We start from the raw sequence: 26,970 nt of genomic DNA, 5'->3' as shown, positions 1-26,970 counted from the left end.
CTTTGCAGACACACACCTCCAACACAGCAACCAACATTTGCCATTATCTGTGTGTTGCTGATAAGAATTTAGGGTGTAGGAGTGTCCGCTTATGGGTAGAACATGTCATGTTAATTAATATTAGTCCAGCAATTCATGCAATAACCTAACAGGTCGGATGTAGAAAAGTAGGCTTTCATGCATAGCAAAATGTTTGTAGCCTATTAAAAGTTGTGGGCTCAGAGTGAGGGTGGGTAAAAAACAGCATTGGACGTCCAGAGGCTCTGAGGACGTCGTGTTCCCTTTAAATGTTATAGACTCGAGGCACGTTGCTGTGTTGCGCTTGCGTACGTGGGATGAACAGCAACAGTCAGTGGAAAAACAACAACAATAACGGGAATAAGGGAGGAACGCATGGATCAGTGAAGAATTCAGATTAACTAAGACAGTATCACTCAGTTGTCTTTACGGCTATTTCTACTTCAGCTGTTACTTGTAAATGGTGCTGAGCCCATGAACCTGGCGAGTCAGAGCGGGGAGGCCGGCTGCAGCCAGCTTCTCTTCGCCAACTTTAACCAGGACAACACGTAAGGCGAAATAGGGACAGTGTTTTTTAAGATCGGTGATGTTGCGGCCCACAGACTAATCATGAAAATGTTGTCTTGTAACACCCTTTCATCTGTCAAATATGTTCATTGACGTTGTTCAAGACAGAAAGGTGGTTGAACCCCTTAAAGGCCCTTGAAATGCTAAGCACATAAGAAAAATCGCAAGACGTCTAGCCTGATAACTAGCTTAGCCAGATAGTCTGGCTAACTGGCAATGTGGGGACAGCAGTGATGGCTAGCAGTTTTGTCATGTTTGTTTTGGCAGGTTGTTAGAGCTATATTACCATGCAAATAGCAAATACACATTTCACATTCAGACATCAGTACTATACGTCGATTATAATTTAATTAGCACTGCTACCCTGTTAACGCATTGGTCTTATTAGTAGAACGTTGACGTTAATGCGAAACCTAACCGCTAGATAGTAGCTAGAAGCCTTGGCTAACATTAGCTGTCTTGGGTAATGTTTGGCATCTGTGTATGCAAGTATCATTGTTTCAAAACATGTCCGCGTCAGTCTTGGCAGCTTTTCTCATCGAGTATTATGAGGTTAACTGATATTCATCACTCAATCTCCTCCAGTTAACGCGGTCATCACTTAAACACATAACAACAAAAACAAAAGTCCATTAAATAAAACCTTGGCTCTTGGTAGCTCATTAGTTAGCTTCTACCCCTAGTAGCTCTTAACACGTCCATTAGCTGGCTAGCCATCGTAACGTTAGGTGTGATAACATTAACGTTAGCTTATGAAAAATTAGAGGAGTTACAAGAAATTCAGACATCTACACATTTATGTTTTCTTGTTGTCTGTGATGTAGAGCACAATTGGCAATTTACTGTTGGCAGTTAACCTACTGTTTCTTGCTTGGTAAATGTCTGTTAAGCTCATGTACATGCACTAACCTTAACGTTAGCTAACATTGACACCAGATAACTCCCATTAACTCTAACGTAACTTTAATGTTTTTAATGTAATGATTTAATAAACGTTAGCAGTAAGTCGTTTGCTGAATGTTAATTTGGACAACCAACGTTACACGTAACTTTTGCAGGTTATTTACAAACGTTGAACAAAATTAACGGTATGATGATGTCACTAGGTAACAGTGAGCGAGTTCACACCTTGGTAGTTAGCCTGTAGCCAGTGAAACTTAAATGTGTGTGCTTTTTTTTTATGTTGCATAACGTTACTGTACATAGCATTACAGGTATATAACGTCATTTCAATATATAATATTGTTCCTGTCTCAACACTACAGGTCCTTGGCTGTTGGTACAAAATCTGGCTACAAGTTTTTTTCATTGTCCTCAGTAGACAAATTGGAACAGATTTATGAATGTAGTAAGTAACATAATTTCCAAGCACACATTAATTGTTTCTGATTTGCAAGAGGGGCCACAATGTATAAATGCTATTTAGTTAATGTTTCACTATAAGTAAACTGTAGGATACCATATCATGGATCTAATCCTGTTAGAATTCCCTTTGAACAAACATTTGTAAACAATACAAGGGCAATTAATTTAATTTAATTAAAACAATGGACATGTGTCATAGTTATCTATTTGTATCACATACCGGTATATGCTGTCATTTTACTCAACACATTGTTTGTGTAGCCAATAAGGCATTAGAGTTGTCTGTACCATCTTGAGAGACACCTCCCAAAAATGGTGGAAGAAGGGGGAAAAACATGTTCTGTTGCAACATTGGCCTACTACAGGAACAGAGTACGAGAAGTGTCCAGACGTTAAGATTCAACTTCCTTTTCTGAGAGACTCGGGTTATTTTAATGTTTCAGCATACCTCAGATCCGTCTTTCACTTTCTGTCTGACTTAATGTCAGGTCTTTTGTGTGTCTTGAAAACTTACAATTGGATGCATTGTCAGTGATATAATTTTGGGATCATGGCTTTTTATGTCACTCGGTGATGAAAGCAACCTGGGCAGGATGATGTCAAGGTTATTTTGTGGTTGCAATAGGCTATTCAATTGGAAGATAATCCTAGTAAATTTTCACAGACGTATTATGGACAGCATAAATCTGTCATTACATTTTACAACACGTTGCGTAAGCTGTTTTCTTCTTTGCTTCCACAGCTGACACAGAAGATGTGTGCATTGTGGAAAGGCTGTTTTCCAGCAGCCTTGTTGCTATTGTTAGCCTTAAAGCACCCAGAAAGTTGAAAGTGTGCCACTTCAAGAAAGGGACTGAGATTTGTAACTACAGCTACTCTAACACTATATTGGCAGTGAAACTAAATAGACAGGTAAAATAAATGTTTTATGTACATTTTCTATTTAGCATAATACAATATAGAAAATACTGTATAGTCTTCTAGAGATTTAACCAATTTGCCTTAAAAAGAGTAAAAGTTAAGGATTTTTCACCGATTTTAACTTTGTAACTTGTTAACAGTAGTTATGTACAATATATTTTAGCTTACATAGATATGAGGGTTATGATGTTTCATTTGCTGTGGTCTTTACAAAAGTATAGGCCGTCTTGCAGTTTGAGAAAAATCTCCTTTTTCTGGATTTGGGGCACAAAGCACCCTTTCACCAACAGCTAATGTGTGCTTTTGTTCAGTATCAAACGACACAAGTAAATAATAGCAGTTTGTATATTCACAGGAAGTGAATTACTCTGCCTTTATGTTTAATTTCATTTATCTGCTTTCATTCATACTTTATTATCAAGACTTCTCTTTTTCAGAGATTGATAGTATGCCTGGAAGAATCACTTTATATCCACAATATCAGGGATATGAAAGTACTGCATACTATTCGAGAAACTCCCCCAAATCCATCAGGTAATACTACTCTCATTAAAACCTTATACATTGTGATGTACATTTGAAGGGGCTGTGCATCAGATCATCCTAACTTTGTGTGTTATCTTGTAGTTATATTACTGATAATTTGTCACAGTGTGTGAAATTGGTACCTTTTTAATGTAGACAACTTATCCAGGTCTAATATGTTTATTATTTTCCTCGCAGGGTTGTGTGCACTTTCCATCAGTAATGATAACTGCTATTTGGCCTATCCTGGAAGTGCAACAATAGGAGAGGTTCAAGTCTTTGACACAATCAACCTGGTAAGGTCTTAGTTCACTATTTTTGGAATACACCTGTGTTTTTAAGGACGTGGAACTAAGCTGGTTTGTCTTTTCAGAGGGCAGCTAACATGATCCCCGCTCATGATAGTCCACTTGCTGCTTTGGCCTTCGATGCCAGTGGCACAAAGCTTGCCACTGCCTCAGAGAAGGTATTTTAGAGTAGTGTAGTATTTGTGGGTTGCATAAGATTTACTCAATTAAATTCTGATAAGTAAATGGGCCTCCTTAAACTCTGGTTGTTGTGTTTTGTGTTTTGTCAGGGAACTGTCATTCGGGTGTTTTCCATTCCAGAAGGGCAGAAGCTCTTTGAGTTTCGAAGAGGAGTGAAGAGGTGTGTTGGCATGGCTGAAGCACCCTATGGAAGGGCATATTAGTGAGCAGTGTCATCACCTGTGAATATTAGAAATATTCCTCACAAGCCCGGTGAAAGGGCTCCTCTCATTAGAATTATGTCAGTGAGCCATGTCATCGTCTGTGAATATTAGCGGTATTCCTCACAAGCACAGTAAAACAGCTTCTCTTGTCTAACAGATGTGTGAGCATCTGCTCATTGGCCTTCAGCATGGAGGGACTCTATCTGTCTGCCTCCAGCAACACTGAGACGGTTCACATCTTCAAGCTGGAGACTCAGAGAGAGAAGTAAGTGGGTTTGGGTCTCCTCCATGTGGAATGTTTGGCCAGCTTAAATCAGAGCGACTTGCATAAATAACTTTTCACGTCCTCTGTCTGCCCTAAACATAACACAAAGCCAGATGTGGCAAGTTAGCGCTAGCTTCCTGTTTCTGTAGATGGAAAGTCTCTGCTGTGCTCTGATGAGTCCATCTTTCTACAAAAACATGCTAAAGATGCATTTTTATGTTTGGAGTATGTTTATATTTAAGTCTGTTTATTTTCTTTTATTTCTTCATCAGACCACAGGAAGAGCCTACTACTTGGACGGGGTACTTTGGTAAGGTACTTATGGCATCCACCACATACCTGCCAGCTCAGGTGACGGAGATGTTCACCCAAGGCCGAGCATTTGCTACTGTTAGACTGCCATTTTCCGGACACAAGAACATTTGCGCCCTTGCCACGTAAGCGGTCTCTAATTTGAACTCAGAGCCACCAATAAAGAAAATAATTTTCCTGTTTTTCCTGTTTAGCTTTGTGGGGGTGGGGATGTGAAGTGTTTTGGAGACCCGGTCTTATGTATGGAATGCTTACCACAGAATCCAAAAGATTCCACGTCTTCTGGTGGCAGCGGCAGATGGGTACCTATACTTGTACAACCTGGATCCACAGGAGGGTGGAGAATGCACACTAATGAAGCAGCACAAGTAAGGCTTATATACAAGCATCTCATGAACATAATTACTGTGCTTTTAAGGCAGGGGTCTCAAACTCGATTTGTTACGGGCCACTCTCCAGGTGGTCTTCTTATAGGGGGTCCAGTGCAATAGGGCATGAGGGGGAAATCCTTGTCAAAACATCATTAAAACTTTATAAATAGCATTGTCATTTAACATCAGCCTATGTCCATGCATTTATCAAGTGAATATATTAGCAACTCTTGCTTAAGGGCACACCTGTGCATCATTTACAACCCCAAAACAGAAAAAGTTGGGACGTTGTGTAAAATGTGAATAAAAATAGAATGTAATAATCTGCAAATCTCTTAAACCCATAATTTGGTTGTAAAAAGGATACAGACAACATGTCAAATATTGAAAATGGCAAATTTGACTATTTCATGGAAAATATATGTTCATTTTGAATTTGATACCAGCAACATGTTTCAAAAAAAGTTGGGACGGGGGTAACAAAATGCTGGAAAAGTTGTGTAATGATAAAGAAAACAAAAGGAGGAATGTTTCACAACTAATTAGGGTAAGTGGCAACCAGTGTTGTAGTCAAGTCACTATGCCTCGAGTCCAGGTTCGAGTCCCCAGTGTTCAAGTCCGAGTCAAGTCCAAGTCATTAAAAAAAAATTCCAAGTCAAGTCCGAGTCGAGTCACTATTGATCCACGTCGAGTCCGAGTCGAGTCCCTATTGATCAAGTCGAGTCCAAGTCCAGCACTAAAGTAAGCATAGCCTACAAGTCGTTCCATTTTTTCCCATTGCAGATGAAATCCTTAAAAGCAAAAGCAAAAGCAAAACGGACAATCTTCTGTCTCCAAGCAGGGGTGCCATCACTTGTGTGAAAGTAGTATTGCCAAATTTCTTGCCAAACCCAATGTGTTGTATTTATTATATCGGAGAGAATACCATACCATAGCCATACCATAGCCTATAGGCCTACTCATAATAAATGAGCAATCCACATCCCAATCATACAGGCCATTAAGTCACATTATGCTGTTACTGACTGCTGACAATTGTATAGGCAGTGTTGTAGAAGTTCATATTTCACAAGAGCTAGATGGACGTTGGAGTAGGCCTATTTTGTAAGAGGTAGTGTGGATCATAAAAGGGCCTCCCCCGGGCATTTGAAAAAAAATTCTGGCTGTTAAATAGCCTACACAATTTTAAATTCACAATTTTGCTGTTCGAGTCTCAGGCTCGAGTACTACAACACTGGTGGCAACACAATTGGGTATGAAAAAGAGCAGCCCAGAGAAGCAGGGTCTCTTAGAAGTAAAGATGTAGGGGTATTCATCACTCTGTGTAAACCTGTGTGCACAAATGATGAATCAATGTCATTTTAATGCTTCTTCACATGAAATTGTGACATATTTAGGGAATTCAACATCTACAGGACATAATATTATTTAAAAATTCAGAGAATCCAGAGAAATCTTTGCAAACAAGGGAAATAGCTGAAAAACAAATTGGATGGCCGTGGTCTTTTGGACCTCAGATGGCACTGCATCAACACCAGACGTGTTTCCAGACCTGTCATTGTATGGGCCCAGGAAAACCTCTGATAACCATAGTCTATGTGCACAGTTTGATACTCAATTCAAAAACTGCAGCCAAAATTGTAACAGCAAAAATTGTATTGAGACATAATACAGAAAATACCACCCTCTTATCTGGGCCTGAGCTTGTTTAAAATGGACTGAGGTAACGTGGAAAAAGGTCCTGTGGTCCACCAATCAAAGTTTGCCATTCTTTTTTGGAAATTATGGACTCATCCGGGCTATAGAGGAGAGGGCCTATCCAAGTATTCAACCTATCCAACTTGTTTTAGCGCTCAGTTCGAAACCCAACATCTATGACGGTGTGGAGGAGCATTAGTGCCTACAGCATGAGCGTCTTGACCATTTGGCAAAGCACAATCAATTCTGAATAATGTATACAGGTTTTGAGCAACATCTACTGCCATCAAGGTAATGGCTTTTTCAGGGATGACCTTGAATATTTCAGGAAAACAATGCCAAAATGAATTCTGCACATATTTAAATAGTATTTCTCCATAGAGGAAGAATCCAGGTACTAAGATGGCCTGTCTGCAGTCCAGATTTGTCAAATTAGGTGCATAATGAAATGAAAAGCATTACTAAGAATACCCCATACTGTTGAGCAACTGAAATCCTATATCTGGGAGTAATGGGACATTTCATTCTCAAAACTGTAGCAAATGGTCTCCTCAGTTCCTAAACATTTACAGAATTGTGTTAAATGAAGATCCCGTATAAATAAATAATAAATAATATAAACCTATAAATCCCGTCCCAACTTTTTTTGAAACATGTTGCTGGCCTCAATTTCAAAATTAACATGTACGTTCCATGAAAGAGTCCAACATTTCATTTTCAACATTTGATATGTTATCTATGTCTTTTTGCTGCTAAATATGGGTTTATGAGACTTGTATATTGTGACATTCTGTTTTTATTTGCATTTTACACAATGTCCCAACTTTTTCTGTTTTGGGGTTGTACATTCTGCCATTGTATTTGAGATTGACGTCCAAATAACACGAAGGATATTTGCAAACTGGAGCATAACAGTTAACTTTGTCATTCAGAAACGGTTCCTTGTTAAATTACTTTGCCTTTTGCATCGCTTATAACTAGTTTCACGGCTTCATGGTTCTACTGGTTCTACAGCACATCAGTATCCAAAAGAGATGATCCACATACCAGATAGCTCCCATTCACAGTGTTTTATTGTATTTTTGAAGAGGAAGAGCCACACAGCTCAAAACGTCACAAAATAGAATAAAAACATGACAAGTGACGTTTGTCTATGCAACGGCAGTCCCTTCAATTTAATTTGTCGCTTTGGACAAAAGCATCGGCCAAATCCCATAACCATAACTATTTTATCACCTCACTCAGATTGGATGGCAGCGCTGAACCAGCCAATGAAATCCTAGAACAGACAGCACATGACCGTCCACTCGTGCCACAGACCTACAGTGCTGCTGTAGCCAAAGGTAGGCTCACCATTCAAAGCCCTCAGTAGACACACGCAGATATGTTCTTTTACATCTGTGTTGTATACAGACATGAAGGTGGTGTGCTTGTGATATTTAATTGCTTTGACCTTTCTATCTGCAGTGCTAGTGAGAAAAAAAAAAAAAAAAAACGGATTCAGTGTAAATGTTAAAGGAGAATTCCGGTGTGATATTGACCTAAAGTGTGTTGAAACATGATACCGAGTGTGAACGTATGTCTCATGGCCCATCTCGGCTTGTCCCCTGCACTCCAAAATCTGGCTAGTTAGCCGATGCTACCAACAGCTTTTCAATAGTGGTGCTTGACATCGGGCTAGCCATGCAAATAAATCACTGTTTTAGACCCATTTCACGAGGCTCAATGTATCTCCACACTTCATTGGTAGACTTCCGAGGCCCTGAGATTTAAAGCGAGACATTGAGAACTTTGAAAAAGCACTGGTAGTTTACTTACAAGGCGATTTATACAGACAGTATCTTCCGCGAAGTTTAGCGTTTGCAGCCATCTTGAATTTAGTCGCGATAAATTAGAACAGCAGTAAGAATGAACTGGTATGATAAAGGGATCAGATTCCAAAAATAATTCAGTGGAAATGCATGGATTCCAGTTTCTTCCAGTAGCAGCAACTGGAATCCATGCATTTCCACTGAATTATTTTTGGAATCTGATCCCTTATATCATACCTGTTCATTCTTACTCTTCGCCGAACTTATCGTGACTAAATTCAAGATGGCTGCAAACGCTTAAACTTTGTGAAGATACTGTCTGTATAAATCGCCTTGTAAGTAAACTACCAGTGCTTTTTCAAAGTTCTCAATGTCTCGCTTTTAAATCTCAGGCCCCCTCGGAAGTCTACCAATGAAGTGTGAAGATACATTGAGCCTCGTAAATGGGTGTAAAACAGTGATTTATTTGCATGGCTAGCCCGATGTCAAGCACCACTATTGAAAAAGCTGTTGGTAGCATCGGCTAACTAATACATTTTGGAGTGCAGGGGACAAGCCGAGATGGGCCATGAGACATACGTTCACACTCGGTATCATGTTTCAATACACTTTAGGTCAATATCACACCGGAATTCTCCTTTAACTGCCAAAATTGTTTCGATTGGGCTTCAGCTGAATGCTGTCGAAGGTTAGTCAAGGTGAGGAGGACTGCATGTCTTCTCTGTTGTCCCCTATGCTAAGAAGGGATGCCATGCTTTTTTGAACAAAGCTGTTTTCAGTACAGTGAAGTACGATTTAAAGCATTTTTACTTACTGGAGTTGTCCTGTATTAACACTGTAGTTCCACATGTAACTACAACTTCAACTCTGATCAACTAATCACTATGCTCTGTACTGTATTATAAGCCATGACATTCAGTTTCTAAATGTAGTCACTTCCTAGTCCTGTGTTAAGTCGGACTTAAGCTCTAAAGTTGGCAGTTGTTGGTTGCAGACTTTAGAATGGTCAGAAAACCAACTTTCAGCCCCACACCGCACAAACAGTAATTGACAAGACAACTCGAACATCTTCATTGAACAAACCCCCGCAGACACAGACTGCATTGCCCACTGATCCAACTGTTGGTGTTGGTTGGAGTTTGTTGATGTTTGTCTGGGCAGTGAATGTGCAAACACCTTAAGCTCTCCTCCAACTTGGCCAGGTTACTCTGAGGACCAGGGGGCAGTAGGCGGAGCCGGAGTGGAGGACGACATGAACACCCTGCATCTGGACGAGGAGAACGAGCAGCCTCCCTTGATCCTGGAAACAGACTGAACAAAAAACGAATGAAATGGAGGAGGGTGAGAGCGAGAAAGCGGAGAAAGAGAGGGCCACACCAACTGAGAGATATTTGGGGAGGGGGGGTTTCGGGAGGGGGTAAGTGGGAGGTCTCCTCCTTGGGTGCTGCTAAGGCGTATGTGACATGGTGGATGGAAGTCGGAGGGATTAAACAGAAAGGGCATTTTTAAAAAGCAGGCCTAGCTGTAGCCTCATTCTGTCTATTGTTACATATAGATGTGTTTTCTTCTCCCTTGTGGCTTTTTGAAAACAAACATGCAAAAAAAAAAAACGATCATCTGGTGGAATTTCAAAGGCCAGATCTATACATTTAATCATCGATCGAAATGAGCAAAAACAAAAAAAGAAATGACAAGCTGCAGGTGTTGCTCCCTTAGCTTTGCATGTACATGTGCCAAGTGTAGGATGTTTTAGAAAACAAACAAAAACTTTGCTCTCATGTCGATGGTTCTGATCTGTATGGTGGACTCTTGTCTCTCAAGCCTTGTCAGAAATTAAATGTGATTTTCTCCTTTTTTAAAAGAAAGAAAGACAACAATAGAAATGATCAAACTGAAAACGGTGAGTTTGACTTCTCTACCTGTCCACATCGGAATGTGTACAGTGTCCCTGTTGTTTCAGAGAGGAATTTCTTGTGTGTGTGACTGAATACATCTGTGCTATATCTTCTGCACAGAGCTTGTAAATATTATTGTCTACCTGAGCAAGGCACAATTGTGACGCGCCGCTACAGAACACTGACTTAGCCTGACTACAGCCTGACTTGGCATGACCAGCGCTGAACCCAATGGCCTGATGTAAACAGTATTTTTGGATAACTGTTTTTCCTCTCTCCTTTCTGTGAAGTCAGCAACTACTGATCTTAATCCAAATGACAAATTACTTAACGCTCAAAGCAAAATGACAGAAAAGAAGTGCTCAGTCTGATTTTCTTTTTGTTTGTTCTTTTTTTGTACTGTTGATGAAGCTCATTTCTCCATTCAAACATTATTGAAGTGCGACACGTCGGTGTGATAATTCCCTTGTTTTAGTCCTAATGTCCCCCACACTGTGCCCAGACCGTTTTCATTGTTATGGTTTTATTGCTTGAGTTTTTACGAGGACCTGATGGGAACTTGAATATGGTTGATTTTTCATTAATTTTTAAGGAGGAGCTGGTACTCCAGCAGATGTGATGGAATGTCAGCCATTAGTCACTATTTTGTTTTCCCAGTGGGAATTTTTAGTTTCCTCACCCCCCTGAATAAATTACTTCAAACATCCCACATCCTAGTGATGGCATTTAATGAAAACAATAGTCAGTGGTCAACAAGGACAGGCCTGGCTTTGAATCTTACCCAGCAGTCATAGATCTCCCTGGAAGTCACCATGCTTTAAATTGATCGTTAAAAGGCTCCGGGAACATGGGAGACGAGAGAGTAGCTGGAGCAGAAGAAAAGGCCGGCCTTCAGTGCCTGTGTCCATCTCTCCTGCCTCTCCCAGACCCGCAGGGCTGATGTTGGTAACCGGCCGAACACTAGCACAGGCTCCAGGCAGGTTCCCATGGACATCACTGCACGCTCTCAGTTAATAAATAAACATGGGCTTGGGTCACGTAGGCAGTGTTGGAGCCAGAACCACAACGGGTCAAATGAGAGCCTTTGGGTCTCCTGGGCAGTGGGAGTCTCTCTTTAAAGGGCAAAGTCCCCAGGAGCCCTACCTCCAAATACAGAAGTAATCAAACTGTTTGGATGGGGTCTAATTTTAGACAGAACAGGAAATTGTGTTTGGGGTGTGTATCATACAGTTACACACATTTTCCATCAAGATGGCCAAGAAAGAAGTGGAGCACCTTCAAAACACCCTAGATTTTGAGATGTTATTGATATGCATGAGAAATCCTTAAGCTTGTCTTGGTCTTATGTTGCCAGACCACATAGCAACATGATTAATGTAATGACTTATCGCCACAACCAATGGACTCTATTGCTCAAAGGCCCTATCATTTCTTTTCTAATGATTTTTGTATAAAATGTGAATTGTTCCATATAAAGGTCAAATAAATAATCAATTGAAAGTCCAATTCATGTCTGTGCATACAGTGACATCAATGATTCCTAACAATGATTTAAAGGTACACTATGCAACATTTTTATCTTAATATAACCTTTACGAAGCCGATTTGATGGTAAACAAACTTGGAATCGTTCACCTAGCAAAGCCATACAGCAGACGTAGTGAGTCGCTAACGAGAGAACCAGTCATGCAACTTCAAGAACAGCGCACCGAAGACATCTCGTGAGAATTGTGAAACATTACCTTGTCAGTAGATATAGGTCTTTGGAGCTAGTTAATCTTAGCCTGGCCCTACCATACTCTCGTACATTTCATAATGTACAGAGAGTCTGGCCACTTTCCATTACCAAGCGTTAACTTCCTTGAAGGCGAGTACTCTGATGAAGTTTAAAACTATTGGATCTGCCCAGAGCCACTCTGGATCTGCCATAACCAATCGCTAACGTTTGATCGTGACCTACGCCATGCTCAAACTAGCGCACAACCTCAACGGCATTGTTCTCAGCCACCACCTCTGTTCGCTGATTGGACAGGTAAAATTTGGCCTGAGAAATCCCATGAATATACCGAAATCCCAGACGACATACTGAAGGGAAATTAAAATTGAGCGGAAGTACGTAGGAGGGCAGAGCCAGGCTAAGTTAATCCTTCACCTCGGCAAAAAAAGCATTTTCATTGTGTACAGGTGGAATAAACCACGAGAAGTAGGCCATTTACAATGGCAGAGTAAAATATAAATATATCACGGCTCTAATACTTGAACTTTCATAGTATACCTTTAATCTTTTTATATTTTGATTCCAAAAAACAAGCAACAAAACTAACTACTTATACATATTTGTTTGTTGGGTAAAATGTCAATTATTTCATCAAAGAAAATGACATCAGGTCAAATCTCATTTTTTATTCATTTCAAACGGATAAGAACATTTAAGTCATATCTTGACTTGAACAGAAAGCATTTTATGACCAGCATATAACTGACGAGCAGCGTTAAGTAACTGCTTTATTTTTTGAAAGCATAACAGCTTTGCTATGCCAATTTGGCACTGGTTGATAAAAAAGACAGCAGAAAAAAAAGTTGTTTTATTACTTCATATAGTATTTGTATAAAAAGCAAATTGAGTACCATGGTGCAGTTAATTGCTCAACATTTACTGGATCTTCAGGTCCTTCATTGCAGATTCAATAGTCTGAAATAAAATGTGGGTGACATTATTTTTCAACACCCTGGAGGGAACAAATAAAAAAAAAACTTGTGGCACACAATTAGATAGTACCAATACGATGATAAGCAGTTACCTTCACATCCCAAATGGCCATTCCCCCATCCATTCCAGTAGTGCAGAATTTGGCACACTTTGCTTTCCCACCTTCCAGAATGGAGATTTGGCTACGGATGAAAGAGGACAAAGTGTCAGGATCTGTTATACACAATTTCAGTGTTTTTAGCTGCAGGTCATGAGATGACTCATACCAAGGCATGGGATAAAGAGGACAGAGTAAAGGCCATTGTGAGCAGGACACATGATATGCTTGGCATCAAAGACAGAGAGAGCATTCTTAGTCAATTAGAGAATTTCCTAGTGGTGAGGGAGATCAAGTCTACCTAGAGGCCATCCCTTCAGGGCCTGGAAAATATTATGATTTTAAAGACATTTTGAGGCCTGTTTGAGATTGTGACTGGCTGTCACAACTGTTCAGGCGGAGAAGTTAAATAAATAATCTATGTAACGTGAAATTTAATTGGAAAACTTTTCTCAATTAAATTTGAATTAATTCAAGATGAATCAATTATCAAAATGGTGCATCTATATTTTTAAAACATGTTTGGAGTTGTGACATTGAATTTCCACTGCACCGCAAACAAGTCATGCAAAAAGTTGAAGCACCAGTGTTATGTCTTCCAAAGTACATCTCTTGCCTGATGCTGTTCTTGTGCAGCGAGTTCAGTCCAGTCTCTTTGGTCTCGGCGCCCTTCTTGTCCAGGTTCTGGAAACGCTCCCTGGCACTCAGGCCCTTCTGGACGCTCTGCTTGGGCACGTCCAGCTTCCCGCCAAAGGTGATGGCCCCTTTTCCAGCATCATACGCAAACAGCACAGGGTAGCAGTCGTGGCCCTGGAGAGACATACACACATCATAGGGCAAACACGTTGGAGCCTTTGTTCTCAGTCTCTGTTTCCAGCCTGTTGTTGAGCAGAAGGAGAAATGTACTCACAGCTGCCACGATGCTGTTCTCTGTGATGAAGGTCACGCATAGTAGAGGCAGAGTCTCAGAGGACAGACTAGTGATCCTTTTGCCATGAAAGAATGCATGAGCAAAATGCCCACACAACAGAGATAATATTAACCACTGTGTCTTAGTGTCAGAAGGAAAAACAAGCACTGGTAAAGATAAACAGAGCATTTTTGGACACCTTCAGGCAAAATATTTATACCTGCACTGCAATATACCTGTACTCACTGTTACACATAAAATGAAGAAGGTGTCGTATGAACAAAAGCTAAAGAAACATGTACTCAGAAACCACACCAGTGGTCGTGCAATACTAAAAACCACAGTGGAGTTAAATTATATTTAGTGATTTCACAGAGACTTGTAACCATATAATATGACTTAAGTACATATGTGTCCGTTGTCGGCTTGTCTGCTTTCAGCTAAACCTACAACCGCTGTGTTGCTTCAACCCATGCTCTACCGGTTAATTCAGTACTAAGGATATAATTCTTTTTTTTTAAGATGACCCCCGCCCCATGTTTTGGTTGCTATATAATGTGAACACAAATAGTAGTACCGGTACTCACACAGCGGTCTTGCTCCCTTCGGCCACGGCCACTGTGCTGTCATGACTGGCCCAGGCCACCCGGCCTCCACTGCTAGAGAAGCTCACTCCGTGGACCCAACCAGCAGTGCCACTGGACTCAAACATCACCTCCCCAAAGGGCATTTTGGAGCCCCATGGAGTAGGCGCAGGCTTCTCCTCCACCTCCTTGATGTAAGCAGAGAAAATTCTAGAAAAAGAACAAAACAAGACCTCAGATTAGTTATCTTAGTCTCCTATTACCCCTTCAAATATTCCAAAAAGCCACTACTTTTTCAAGCAAAGCAACATTTTGTGGACACCTTAAAGCAGTGTCCAACACAAAATAGCTCATAATAACAACTTGGCCATAGGCCATGGACATTTAGTACTGGCAACACCACACAGAAAACCCAGCAGCCTGACATTCATGCACACCTGCACTTGAAGTCACATGACCCAGCTGCCAGCAGAACATTGTTTGGGTGCCAGTCCAAGCACAGAATAGTGGAACGAATGGGCTTCTTGATGTGCTTGCACACCCACCTAGAACACACACACACACACACAAAGATTACACACTGGAAACTGGGGACATTCCATCGATTCACCATGGGAACTGCATACATTTCATGCATCATTTTGGGACACAGACATTCTGGGGCACGCAGGCCAGCTTTTCAATGTTTGACCGACATCAGTGGACAGTGACTCAGGTCTTTGAAGCCGACAGGATTATGTGGCTCTGGCCCAACTGCATGAGAACAGCAGGGGGTTCAGGAATAAATACGCCAGTGAGTATTCCCCTGTTACGGATCCCACATCAGCATGCCATATGGGCCCTCACATACGCAAATGCTCACCATCCTTCAAAATATGAATTTTAATACCATACCAGCATGCATTATCCAAATTATGAAGCTGTTGTGCAGATCTTGTCTGTCACAGTATCATGAGAGAAGATTTGATGGGACTAATGACGGCACAATATGTTGTCATCATATATTGATGGCCAGTATGGCCCACACCATAGGAACAGATGGTTGAGCTATTTTTGAAATCTTGATAGATTAATGTGAACATAGCTTAGAGGAGTTTTGAGTACCATAAATACTAAACACCATCTTGTGTTTTGCGTTGGTATTAGCAGAGAAATGTCAGGAGCAGCTAAAGGACACAAAATGAGAAGACTGACTGGCTGTGCAGCAGACAAAATCTGTCATTAAAATGATCCAAAACACCCCACCATAAGCAGACTACCAGTTTCAGACTGTGCTCACTCAAATATATCTAGATAACCATTTCCAGCAAAGGGATGGGAGAAAAGATGGCAACTCACCAGTCATTTTCCTGCTCGAAATAACACACGGAGATGAGGCGGGAACCACTGCCCACGGCAAACTTGTTCTCCTTTGGGGACCACTTCACACAACGGGCAGCGCGATTGATCCTCAAGATGACCAGGGTTGGCTTCCAGGTGTCCCCCTTCAAGGTCCACACGTAGGCGTTACGGTCAGTGCCACAGGTCACGATACGGTTGCTCTCTGGGGCCCAGTCAATCCCTGAGCGAAACGTGGGGTGATATCAGATTAGTACACCCAACCAGGCCTGACCGCAACAGTCAGAGTAGGCCTGTACTCGCTAGATCGCACGGGTTAAGGTGGCAGGAGCAGATGAAATTGGGCAACAAAATGGAAAATGACCATAATATGTAATATTACAGGGTTCCCATGACATGGAATTTTGATAAAGTCTATTCCAGACATGGAAAGTCAGGGAATTGTATCATGTTTGGGCCAAAGTCATGGAATATCAGGGAATTTTGTTGTAGCAGTTTAGAATATACTTGCCACATTAATATAAATATATATCCACACATAATTGGTGTATATCTGGTTATTAGCTTTACTGCTTGTTTGAGTGGTGATGGTTAGCCCAAATTTGTTTATTCAATGCCCATTTATTCATATTCCGCTCTAAAAAAAGGCAAAGATTCTTGAACGCTATGCGGCTTCTTTGAAATCTTCTCATTTGTCATGGAAATTCAGGGTTTTTGTCGGGGAAAAGTCATGGAATTTTACACTACTTAAAGTGGGAACCCTGATATTACTACATTTACAATGGTCTCATTTAGATAAGAGAATACGAATATGGCACTGTCAATGTCAACTGTCAACATCAATAATGTTGTTACAAGCATAAATAGATTAGAACTACACTCAGGGCTAATGTTTTCCTTTAGCTACAAATTCAGCTAACAAATTACAATAGTCACTCAATATAAATGTTCTACTTAAAATGTTGAGATGTATGACTACTGATGGAGTGAGTGATTGCATGAATGATTAATGAGCTTGAAGCAGACAAAAAATAATGTTATTCATTTCATTATGCCATTATAGTTTTTGAGCAGAAGGCCACATAGGAACATTTCATAAAATGCGTATTGAAATATATACTGAAACATTACACAATTAGGCCACCTAAACTGTTTGCAGAGACACATTTGTCAAGGGCCTTACCGGTCACTTGGCCATTGTGCTCCTTCAGTTCATGAATTTTGGTCCAGCTGTTGCCTGCCTTCTTGTAGATATGAACCTCATGGTTGTTTGGACACAAGGCAATCTCTGGACAAGGTTAAAAAAAAAAAAAAAAAAGGGGGGGGGGGGGGGGGTGTGGCAGTGTGTTCTTATTCATGTCATCACAAACACAAAGGAAGCTGACATTGTATTTCAGACCCAGCCAGTTTCCAAGACGTGAGAATGTTTGATCCTAATCCTGCAGGGCCACTGCAGCGGTGCAAAACATCCTGTGCAAATTTACACACTAGACATGACAACAAATTAGCCATCAGACATTTGCCAGAGGAAAATGGCCACGCTGAATAACTACCCTGGCCTTAATGTTTCATAATTGCTATTCTTGTCATCCTCTGATGTGGGCTAATAAGGCCTCTGTTGTTCCTGCTGCTGCCACACTGGAAGGCCTGCCAGCAGCCCAGAGAAGCCCGAGCCTCTCGCCTATACTCTGTAGTCTGGTCTGTTCAAGACATCCGACATCAGCAACAGAGCACCATTCATGGTAAAACAGGAAGTCAGGGGAGAATTAGTCACCACTGCTTCTCTCATCAGGCCAGAGAAAAAGAAGAGGGGGGAAGAAAAAAAAGCACGCACACACACACACACACACACACACACACACACACACACACACACACACACACACACACACACACACACACACACAAGTGTTGTGGTTTTGAGTCAGAGAGCAAATTACCATGTCCGTGTGATCACAAACCTCTGCTTTTAATCATCCAAATGAGCCTCAGTGTTCACATTCTTTAGTGTTCAGCCTCCAGACAGAGCGTAGATTCTAACCTAACGAGTGTCTACCTTCTCATGGCTCAAACCTTTCTCTCAGGAGGCTGGGAGGTGGGCACCAGCGTACACAGAGCTAGAGTGATTTTGGTAATGGTGAGGAACTGTTATTGTGGAGGGGGAACACCCAGAGACATGTTCCATGAGTGCTGCTACTTCTAGGGCTTTATGTAACAAGAAAAAAAAAGAATCTGCAAAAGTCTGTTAAATGCACAACTCAGCAGACGGGAAGTCAGCAGAGACATGAAAGTCACCGGGAGCCAAGAAGTGGGGGCTAGATTCAGAACGAGATGAATGTGTAATTGTGCACACTCATTCAAAATGTCTCAGAGACCTCTTCCTATAACATTTTCTGTACCATGATTCACCTCTGAACCAGAGGAGCTTAGATTAAAGCAACATGATACCGTATTTCACATACTATGTGCCCTGTTGTGAGTTTCTCTGTAGTAAGTGTCAAGTTCCCTTAAAATCACAAAACCTAGAGACTCGAAGACTGAAGACCTAGTCTATTTGACTATGGAGGAAATTCTTCGCGATACCTGGCCTTTAGCCAACAGTTATATTTAACTTCCTAACTGTACACATGATACATGCCCACTTCACAGGACATCTTGGAACAAGGGAAGTAAAAAAAAAAAGATCACTTCTGCTCATCTCTGCAAGGCATGAGCATAAAGTATGCAAATGTAACTTTACTTTTAATATTTTTCTTACTTTAAAGGACTTCAACATGTCCCCACTTTCAAGACCCATCATCTTAAGACTTCTTTGATACTGGACATAGAGTTGTGAACTGCAGTCAGAAGTAGTATACTCACGGCTCGAGTCTTTGTTCCAGGCATGACAGCTGATTGGTTCCAGCAGGAAGCTGTGGTAAGCCATTGGTGCTACAGACAAGTCAGACGCTGCAAACGAGATGTAGGTTGAGTTTAATGAGGTTGGTGCTCTACAGGGCAACTGCCACCACAGTGTCTGATGATTTCACGTGTGACGGATGCTACAGGTTTGAAAGGTGGTGTTGCATGCTGCTGCAGCAACTTCCTCAAATGTTTCTCAAAAAGAGAAGTTATAAAACTATCATTGTACACAAATGTTTTACACTTTTTGTCTTTTTGATTTGCTCACTGACCATGTTGCATTTTGGTTTAGATGTAGCAAGACCGAAGAAAAACATGGATTATATATACATCCAGTTTCTTGGTAAATTGAAACCAGACCAGAAAGGAATGTAAAGGCAGACAAAGCATATTAGTTCAAAAATAACACACACGTAAGACCTTTTCAGTGTTCCACTTGCTTCACCACAAAGTGCAGGATTGTATTTTTTTGTTACCAGCAATATCAAATTAGTTAAATTTAGAAAATGTCACCAGGCCTTTCAAAAGTCATATTAAAATCATCTAAATTAAACAATAAACTTGAATACTTTTTAGACCAATACAAATGTCATGTTCTCTAAAGTTAGAGGTCAGCACCCTGCGCTTCTCCGCACCTAAAAATTACTTTTCAAGCTGAAATAAACAAAAAACATGTGTTATCCTACTTACCCTGGTAAGTGAAAAAAAGAGGGTGGGGGTTGAAAAAAATCCCTCAGGAGCAGGGGGTCGTCAAGATGTGAACCAGTAGCCCAAGTTCGTGGACTCTGAGCAGTCAACACAAACGCTGGCTTGCCTCTGAATGAACTAAGGTATTTCCTTAGACGTTAGTTTCTCTCAAAAAACGGTCCACTTCCCTCTTCCTGCCCTAGACACATAACCACTTCCTTGTGTGGGCGTTTGTCTGCAGGCGAGGAGGGCCCTTGGCCTCAACTCCCCTTAACATGACATGCAACACGGCCGTGGAAAAGCATAACTCTAGTGCACGCCTTTGCAAAAGCTCTCCAACTGGACAGGAGGCTGCAGCCGGAGGGCTTGTAGTTTCTCCTTCATTTTTTTTTTTCAGGCTAAACAGCAGATTGTGTCTGTGCCATCACATGAGATCAGCTGAATAAAATTCACCGTGTGCTCCCAAACAAAACCACTCCTTTTGCATGGAGATGTCAACACTCTGAGGTGCTGAGAGGGGGCACACACTGGTGAAGTTGTTTTTAGAGCATATATACCCAATTAATATTATATTAAAACCAGTGTGCTATATTTTGTTGAAGACACACCAAAGTGTACAACTTAAAAGAATAAGATCTCAAGCTCAGAAAAATCACATACACACACAAAACAAGGCCACACCAGACATATGTGGTGTAGTATACTTCATTTATTTCTAGCAGACCATTTACATAAAATTCTCCTTTTAAGTTAACTACTCTTTAGTTCCTCTGGGGTCCCAGAGCACCATTATCAGGAGGTCTCGCTGCTGGAGTACCAGCTTTGGCATAGAACTTTAAAACCCAAAGATTCTAAACCCTTTTTCCATTAGTGTATTTCCCATTTGAAGGAGCGAATAACATCACGGGTCAGTTCACACCGCCGTTCAGTGCTTCACATGTTTTTTTTTTTTCTTTTTCTTTCTTTTTGTAGTGTTTCAGTTAAAAACTTTCAGATGTGTTATCAAATCTCCTTGTTAGTCTTCAAGCTGTATTGCTTGTGCTGGGGTCATGCTAGTGATCAGAGTGAGTTTGATTACATGATCCGCAGTCCTTGGATGGATGACTCCAGAGTCTGTGGGAGTGAAAGTAGGGAAAGAATGATTATTATTAATGTTAATTCATCATATATAGTCTGAAGAATAGTGTGTGTTCTGTGTCTAGCAGATCGTGTACATTTGCTGCTCATCATTTTAAACGAACCTTGAAATCCCATATGGTCATCGCGCCATCGATTCCAGTAGTGCAGAATTTACGACAATCTCTTTTGTCTCCTTCATATATAGACACTTGGCTATGAAGAAAAAAAACAGCATGAACAACACTGTTGTAATACACTACATTGTTATCATATCCTCAATAACAAACGCAATATGTCAATCTCTGTGCTGAGGTAGTTAATACCTTTTATATTGTATACCGTTGTAACCTATGCATTCCACCTGACTTTGGCTACAGATACAAATGTGAGAGAATAAAGGTTTTTGAGAAAGACAAGCCACAAAAATGTTTTTTTAAATATTTTTTTAGGTTAGACACCTATGGTTGAATTGGGTTTACTTCGGTCTCCCTTTCCCTGCTTCACTGTCTGCCATATATATCTTTAAAGGAGAAACACACAAACTTATTGGGAATCAGCTCATTTGCTGTCTACCCTAGAGTTACATAAGATGATACATATCCTCCTCTTCCCTGTGCTTGCAATATGCTTAGCATAATTCACTGGAAGTGGGTTGGACTAGTTAACTTGCAGCTCATTTTTAGCTGTGGGGTATCTTATAGGTTAACTGGTCTTATCTAACTCTAGGGTATACGGTAATACCCCGTTCTATGTCTTTTCAAGTCATTTTCTGAGCTGTTTTCGGTTCAACTCTATCTAGTCCAGAGTACTATGAGTTTGAATTTCCAAGATGGCTGCGCCCATTTACAGTAAATGCGAGCCTTATTTGCTCTGTTTATTAGCAGTTCCGTTGCATTTGTGTCACATTACATTAGTCGTAGAAACAACAGTGTCCAACCTCTGTTTGTCGCTATGAAGTTATGACATTTGTTTGGGTAAAACACTGTGTAATGTTTTGTTACAAACTGGCTAGTAACAACTGCTAACAATACCCAAATGCTAACACACGGTAGCATAGCTGGTTGACAAACAGAACGCAAACAGCTCGTATGACATGACGTCACTGACGAGCTACGAGTTCGCAAATCGAACGGGGCATACTTTCTCCAAAAAGTTGGCCTGTTCCTTTACGGCCAAATCTGTGAAACATCTTCAAACCATTTCTGAACCCGGGGGGAACAATTGACAAAGGGCCCAGACAGGGAAATGACAAAAATGACTCCCTGAGCTTTTTGGAACTGTGTGGTACGTGTGGAGCTAGTCTGAGCGAGTAATGCTGCATTGGCCTTACGTGATGCTGTTCTGGTGCAGGGTCTCCAGGGTGCTGTTGCGATCCTCCGTGGTGGCTCTCTTGTCCATGTTGCGGAAGCGCTCCATGGCAGAGATGTTGCGCTGGATGCTCTGCTTTGGAATGTCCAACTTGGAAATAAAGGTGAGGGCTCCACCGTCATCAAAACTGAACAGCATTGGGCAACAGTCATGGCCCTGAAAGAGGAAAGGGGCCGCAAAGTCAGAATTCCACTCAGCCATGCACAGTTCATTCAAGTTAACTTTACTTAATAGGATCGTTTTGAAATGAAAGGTGTCTAATAATCATATGAAATTAACAAAATACCTACACATAGAACACACTAGTCCCATCAGAACATATACATATAACATGTACTACACATGGAACAAACTAGTCCCATGAGAAGCTAATGTGTTAAAAGTAGGGCTGTCAATCAATTAAAAAAAATAATCTAATTAATTACATACTCTGTGAAACTCTTATTATTATTTTCACTGTTCAAATAATGGCCATAATAATCTATGATATGACCTAATATGCTGAGGAAATAAATTCAAAAGTACTTCGGGAATAGGTTTTTTTTTTTTCACATACAAGGCATCAGGCCACAGATATAACCTATGACACAATGAAAATAAATAAATAACACTCCCCTCAATGGCAACAATTATTTCTTTGCATTGATGTGCGACTATAGAGTTGATGAACTCCGGTGATATGCAAATTCCTTGCTGCAGACATTGCAGAGGACTTCATTTTCAACACTTTATTTTTATCAACACCATCAGGCCGTTTTTTAAAAGTAAAATTTTCTTCTCTCTCCTTCACTTTACAGTCTAATGGTTACAGACTAGAACGGCTCGGGGGTCAAAGGTCATATGGAATCGATTAATCTGCACTCATTTTTTTTTAATCAGTTATTTTTTCTCAAATTAATTAATCGAAATTAATCAGTTATTTTGACAGCCCTCGTTAAAAGTGATCACTTACTGCTGCCACAATGTTGTTCTCAGAAATGAATATCACACTTAGAAGTGCAAGGAATTCTGTCTTCAGTTGGCTTGGTCTGGAGGAAATATTTTACATTACAGAGAAGCATTAAATAGCATTCCTGGGGAGTCACTACGCTGCAATACCACATCATAATACTACCAGTAACAAACGATTACATGTTCAATATTAACATTCAGATAAAGTACCCTTTGTGTGTAATGTATAGACATAAAATGTTGCATTATTATAATGGACACTGCAAATACACAGTGAATTTTAACTTAGTCCTTATAACAAATACAAATACAATTCACTTACACAGCATGCCATTCATATCGTGTGTGACTCATTGTCAAATGGCTGAGAGTATTCCATCACTTGGACAACAGTATTAACGTCATGACATTTTGGTCTGTAGATTTACCAGAGGCGGAAAAGTCCAGATTCAGAGAGCAAAAGTTCTACCACATATCTGTGCCAATCCTTCACTTACACCAGCTGATCCTACTTCAACCAGAGACTTCCTTATGAGGAGACACAGCACTCAAAATCTTCCAAATGTATGGGGTTAGTTCGTAACGCAAACATGGCAGTTATTGTCTGCACACATCCTGCCTCTTCTTTTATTGTAAGTAACCAACCACATTTTTGGCATTTTTGGCCTTATTTTGGTGATTTGCGGGGGAAAAATTAATATCATACAATTCAGATTTCAAATTTACCTTTAGGTGAATATGACCTCACTTAGGTATGCTTCCCTAATCATTTGAATAGGAAAACAGCTTCCCAATAACTGCCCGAAACACGTCACCAAGATGGCCGCTGAGTGGGGGGACTTGTTTCAACTCTTCAGCCAGGTAGATTAGCTAATTAGTGAGATCACCTGTATTAACTGCACAGGTAGAACCAATACATGGTAGGACTTTTATTTTCTGAAGCCAGACTTTTCCACCTCATGGATTTACCAAAGATTATACATAGGCGGAGCAAGATACTTCATCAGGAGGATTTGGGGGCAAGGTTTCATGATCCTCAAACCCTTCTGACCATATCATGTACATTTTTAGCATTTTTGAGCATTCCAGTCTGGAGAAATTCGACCTTATATCAGGTGTGCACCTGTTATTTAATCTGCTGCTGTTGGCCGGTTGCTAGCTGTCTGACCGGTGGAACGCCATCAATACGTCAACGACACGCCTCTTTATGCAGACAGGAATCTATCCCTATTTCGCACCCATAGACATGAACTACGACAAAGTATCCTGCTCTGCCTATGTATAATCTTTGGATTGACCAAACATGCCTCCGTGTTACACTCACGTTGAGCTTTTGGTTGGGTCCACCACCGTCACAGTGCTGTCGTGGCTCACCCAGGCCAGTCTGTTTCCACTGGCAGAAAAGCTTACACTGTGGACCCATCCTCCACTGCCCATGCCACCAAACTCTGCCATCACCTGCCCAAAAGGCATCTTGGACCCCCACGGTGTTGGAGCAGGTTTCTCATCTACTTCCTTTATGTACGCAGAGAATACCCTATGAAAATAAAACATTCATCACCACCACGTACAGTTGCTTTGGATAAAAACGTCTGCTAAATGAATGTAAATGTACCATTATTTACAAATATTTTTTCCTACTGCCTTTTAGGTAGGTATTTCTAACCTAACCTATTTTTTCAGCCATCTGGTCACAAAAAAGAACTATATAAAGACGTATTACCTGCACTTGAAGTCACATGATCCTGCTGCCAGAAGCACATTGTTTGGATGCCAGTCTAGGCTGAGGACAGTGGAGCGGATAGGCTTCTTGATGTGCTTACTCACCCACCTGAAAGATATGCAAAGATAAATTTCATCCAACCAAAACAAGTGACAAAAGAACACATGGTTGCATCACTTCAGCCTGAATTCTACAGCTTAAAAGGGAAATGAATGCAAGTTCCACAACGTACCAGTCATTTTCAGACTCAAAGTAGCAAACAGATATGAGGCGAGCTCCACTGCCGACAGCAAATTTGTTCTCCAAGGGAGACCACTTGACAAAGGTGGCAGCACGGTTGATCCTGAGAATGACAAGAGTGGGCTTCCAAACGCCATCTTTCTGGCTCCACACGTATGCATTGCGATCCGCTCCACAGGTCACAATCCGGTCACTTTTAGGGGCCCAATCAATGCCTGAGGATAATTTGAGAATGACATGCATTGAAAAACTCCCAATCCCACCATGCAATTCCTCTTAACAAATCCACTAAATGTTCACATCAAAATACTATCAAAGCAGAAAAACTACCCGCACACAGCAAAGCAGAAAGAGTGGTACATTTTCAAAATGGCAAGACATTTCATTACCTGTGATGTGTCCATTGTGCTCTTTTAATTCGTGGGCTTTGACCCATTGGTTTCCACTCTTTTTATATATATGGACTTCGTGATTGTTCGGACTGATGGCAATTTCTGAAAATAAATATTTACCATGAAAGATTCCGTTTCGATGACAATTCAGTGGGGAAAGAGAGCTGCGGTTTTGACAAAATACTTACGGCTTCTGTCCCGATTCCAGGCATGACATGTGATGGGCTCCAAAAGAAACTGATGAAGCGACATTATGGTCAGCTGTCTGAAAGATCTGTGGTGAGGATTAAAAACAAAACTTAGTTACAAAATGTTGATTATATATAATTGTATAGGTAACCTATGCAAAATAATACCACCAAGATCAACTAAAATAGTCAATTAACCAACAAATACTTTATCAGGCCGCTAACAATGGCTAACGTTAACATAAAGCAACCAGGCTACAATAAGAAACACTATGAATGAGTAACATCAACAGCACATTCATGGGCGCAAACGAACTTCCACAAATTGTCCAATTTACCGATTATAGATTGTGTACAAGTTCCCACATCAAATGTCCACTACGAATGAGCAGCTTTCTATTAGCCAACTAGCATAGCATTCTTGCAAGATTAGATGGCTAGTAGCTAGCTAATATGGGATGAGCCATTTCACCACCACCCACTTAAATCGGGGCAATCTTACAAACACTAACGTTAAAGCCTGACTGGAAGGTTGTTATTTCGGGTGCTATTATAGCTAATTGTTAATTGACCAACAAATGTAAAATAATGGAAATGCTATTATTTCAATTATAAACATGAAGTACTGATAAGAATCGCATTTTGACTCAGCTGGCTAGTGGCTACATAGCTAGGACTATTAGCCGTTTTGCCACAACCCTGTCAGCTAAGTTAGCTATCATATCATAGTTAGCTTATCTTATCATATATCACTCCACTTTAATAGGATCATCAGTACCGTTATCACATATCCACCACACACACTGAAACAATCAAGTGTTGTAAATACATGTATCCATAGTTAAACAATTCAAATTTCCCTTTTGTTTTATAATTATCTTGCTAACTTCTTAGCTTGGAAGCTACAAAATAAAACGAGTCCCAACAAAATGCCGGCTTTTCCCGCTCCCTGCTGTTTGATAACGGCATGACACAGCCATTGGTTTCCTACATTCAGACATAATCAAAACTGTACCTTTACACAACTGAAATCTGTAGCTTCTCCTTCTCTGGTGAACGGGGACGGACTTGAATTCGCGGACTCTGGACAGTCGACACGAATTCACTCCGATTGCTAGCTAGCTAACGTTTCGGTCTGTCAAGGAATCCAGGAAATGGCAACGTCTATGCATTGACCGGTAACGTTACTCATTGCGCAGGCGTGTACAAATCGAGTTGAAGGCGTGCCCCTCTCAGCTAGGCGAAATAACTACTATCAGCGATCCTTCAAATATCAGACCTCACCCATTGTCATACTCATTCTCCGTCAGGCCTGTTCAACAG

The 26,970-nt window shown here is 40.8% G+C and overlaps 3 protein-coding genes across 3 annotated transcripts; 1 reads left to right on the top strand and 2 right to left on the bottom strand.

Moving 5' to 3' along the window:
- Nucleotides 1–286: 286 nt before the first annotated feature.
- wipi2 (WD repeat domain, phosphoinositide interacting 2) lies at nucleotides 287–11,945 on the top strand. The gene is made up of 12 exons (XM_048246353.1): nucleotides 287–566; nucleotides 1,851–1,933; nucleotides 2,693–2,862; nucleotides 3,309–3,405; nucleotides 3,595–3,692; nucleotides 3,770–3,862; nucleotides 3,974–4,044; nucleotides 4,245–4,352; nucleotides 4,625–4,789; nucleotides 4,925–5,032; nucleotides 7,979–8,076; nucleotides 9,747–11,945. Exons 1-12 carry the CDS (start codon nucleotides 493–495, stop codon nucleotides 9,857–9,859), a joined length of 1,278 nt encoding a protein of 425 aa, XP_048102310.1. The 5' UTR covers nucleotides 287–492; the 3' UTR covers nucleotides 9,860–11,945.
- Nucleotides 11,946–12,827: 882 nt separating this feature from the next.
- On the bottom strand, nucleotides 12,828–19,902 carry arpc1b (actin related protein 2/3 complex, subunit 1B). Its single transcript, XM_048245386.1, has 10 exons — nucleotides 19,670–19,902; nucleotides 18,941–19,027; nucleotides 17,262–17,366; nucleotides 16,079–16,301; nucleotides 15,178–15,285; nucleotides 14,744–14,950; nucleotides 14,157–14,232; nucleotides 13,863–14,056; nucleotides 13,241–13,331; nucleotides 12,828–13,131 (listed from the first exon to the last, which is right to left on the bottom strand). Exons 2-10 carry the CDS (start codon nucleotides 19,002–19,004, stop codon nucleotides 13,093–13,095), a joined length of 1,107 nt encoding a protein of 368 aa, XP_048101343.1. The 5' UTR covers nucleotides 19,005–19,027; nucleotides 19,670–19,902; the 3' UTR covers nucleotides 12,828–13,092.
- Nucleotides 19,903–20,355: 453 nt separating this feature from the next.
- Nucleotides 20,356–26,968, bottom strand: arpc1a (actin related protein 2/3 complex, subunit 1A). The gene is made up of 10 exons (XM_048245385.1): nucleotides 26,663–26,968; nucleotides 25,648–25,733; nucleotides 25,457–25,561; nucleotides 25,060–25,282; nucleotides 24,828–24,935; nucleotides 24,429–24,641; nucleotides 23,106–23,181; nucleotides 22,116–22,309; nucleotides 20,908–20,998; nucleotides 20,356–20,779 (listed from the first exon to the last, which is right to left on the bottom strand). The coding sequence occupies exons 2-10, from the start codon at nucleotides 25,709–25,711 to the stop codon at nucleotides 20,741–20,743; spliced, it is 1,113 nt and encodes a 370-aa protein (XP_048101342.1). The 5' UTR covers nucleotides 25,712–25,733; nucleotides 26,663–26,968; the 3' UTR covers nucleotides 20,356–20,740.
- Nucleotides 26,969–26,970: the final 2 nt, after the last annotated feature.

This window comes from Alosa alosa, chromosome 6 (assembly GCF_017589495.1).
Source record: "Alosa alosa isolate M-15738 ecotype Scorff River chromosome 6, AALO_Geno_1.1, whole genome shotgun sequence".
NCBI lineage: Eukaryota > Metazoa > Chordata > Actinopteri > Clupeiformes > Clupeidae > Alosa > Alosa alosa.
Note: the sequence above shows the minus strand (reverse complement) of the source record. Positions and strands in the feature narration are given on the sequence as shown.

What these genes read in the sequence shown, in the direction of transcription:
- wipi2 (XM_048246353.1), top strand. Translation starts at nt 493, where the DNA reads ATGAACCTGGCGAGTCAGAGCGGGGAGGCCGGCTGCAGCCAGCTTCTC. An exon ending in TTGCCACTGCCTCAGAGAAG is followed by an intron (nt 3,863 to 3,973) that starts GTATTTTAGAGT and finishes GTGTTTTGTCAG; the next exon opens with GGAACTGTCATTCGGGTGTT. An exon ending in CTGGAGACTCAGAGAGAGAA is followed by an intron (nt 4,353 to 4,624) that starts GTAAGTGGGTTT and finishes TTTCTTCATCAG; the next exon opens with ACCACAGGAAGAGCCTACTA.
- arpc1b (XM_048245386.1), bottom strand. Translation starts at nt 19,004, where the DNA reads ATGGCTTACCACAGCTTCCTGCTGGAACCAATCAGCTGTCATGCCTGG. An exon ending in TTCGAGCAGGAAAATGACTG is followed by an intron (nt 15,286 to 16,078) that starts GTGAGTTGCCAT and finishes TGTGTGTTCTAG; the next exon opens with GTGGGTGTGCAAGCACATCA. An exon ending in TGGCCATTTGGGATGTGAAG is followed by an intron (nt 13,132 to 13,240) that starts GTAACTGCTTAT and finishes ATTTTATTTCAG; the next exon opens with ACTATTGAATCTGCAATGAA.
- arpc1a (XM_048245385.1), bottom strand. Translation starts at nt 25,711, where the DNA reads ATGTCGCTTCATCAGTTTCTTTTGGAGCCCATCACATGTCATGCCTGG. An exon ending in GCACAATGGACACATCACAG is followed by an intron (nt 25,283 to 25,456) that starts GTAATGAAATGT and finishes AATTATCCTCAG; the next exon opens with GCATTGATTGGGCCCCTAAA. An exon ending in TGACCATATGGGATTTCAAG is followed by an intron (nt 20,780 to 20,907) that starts GTTCGTTTAAAA and finishes TCACTCCCACAG; the next exon opens with ACTCTGGAGTCATCCATCCA.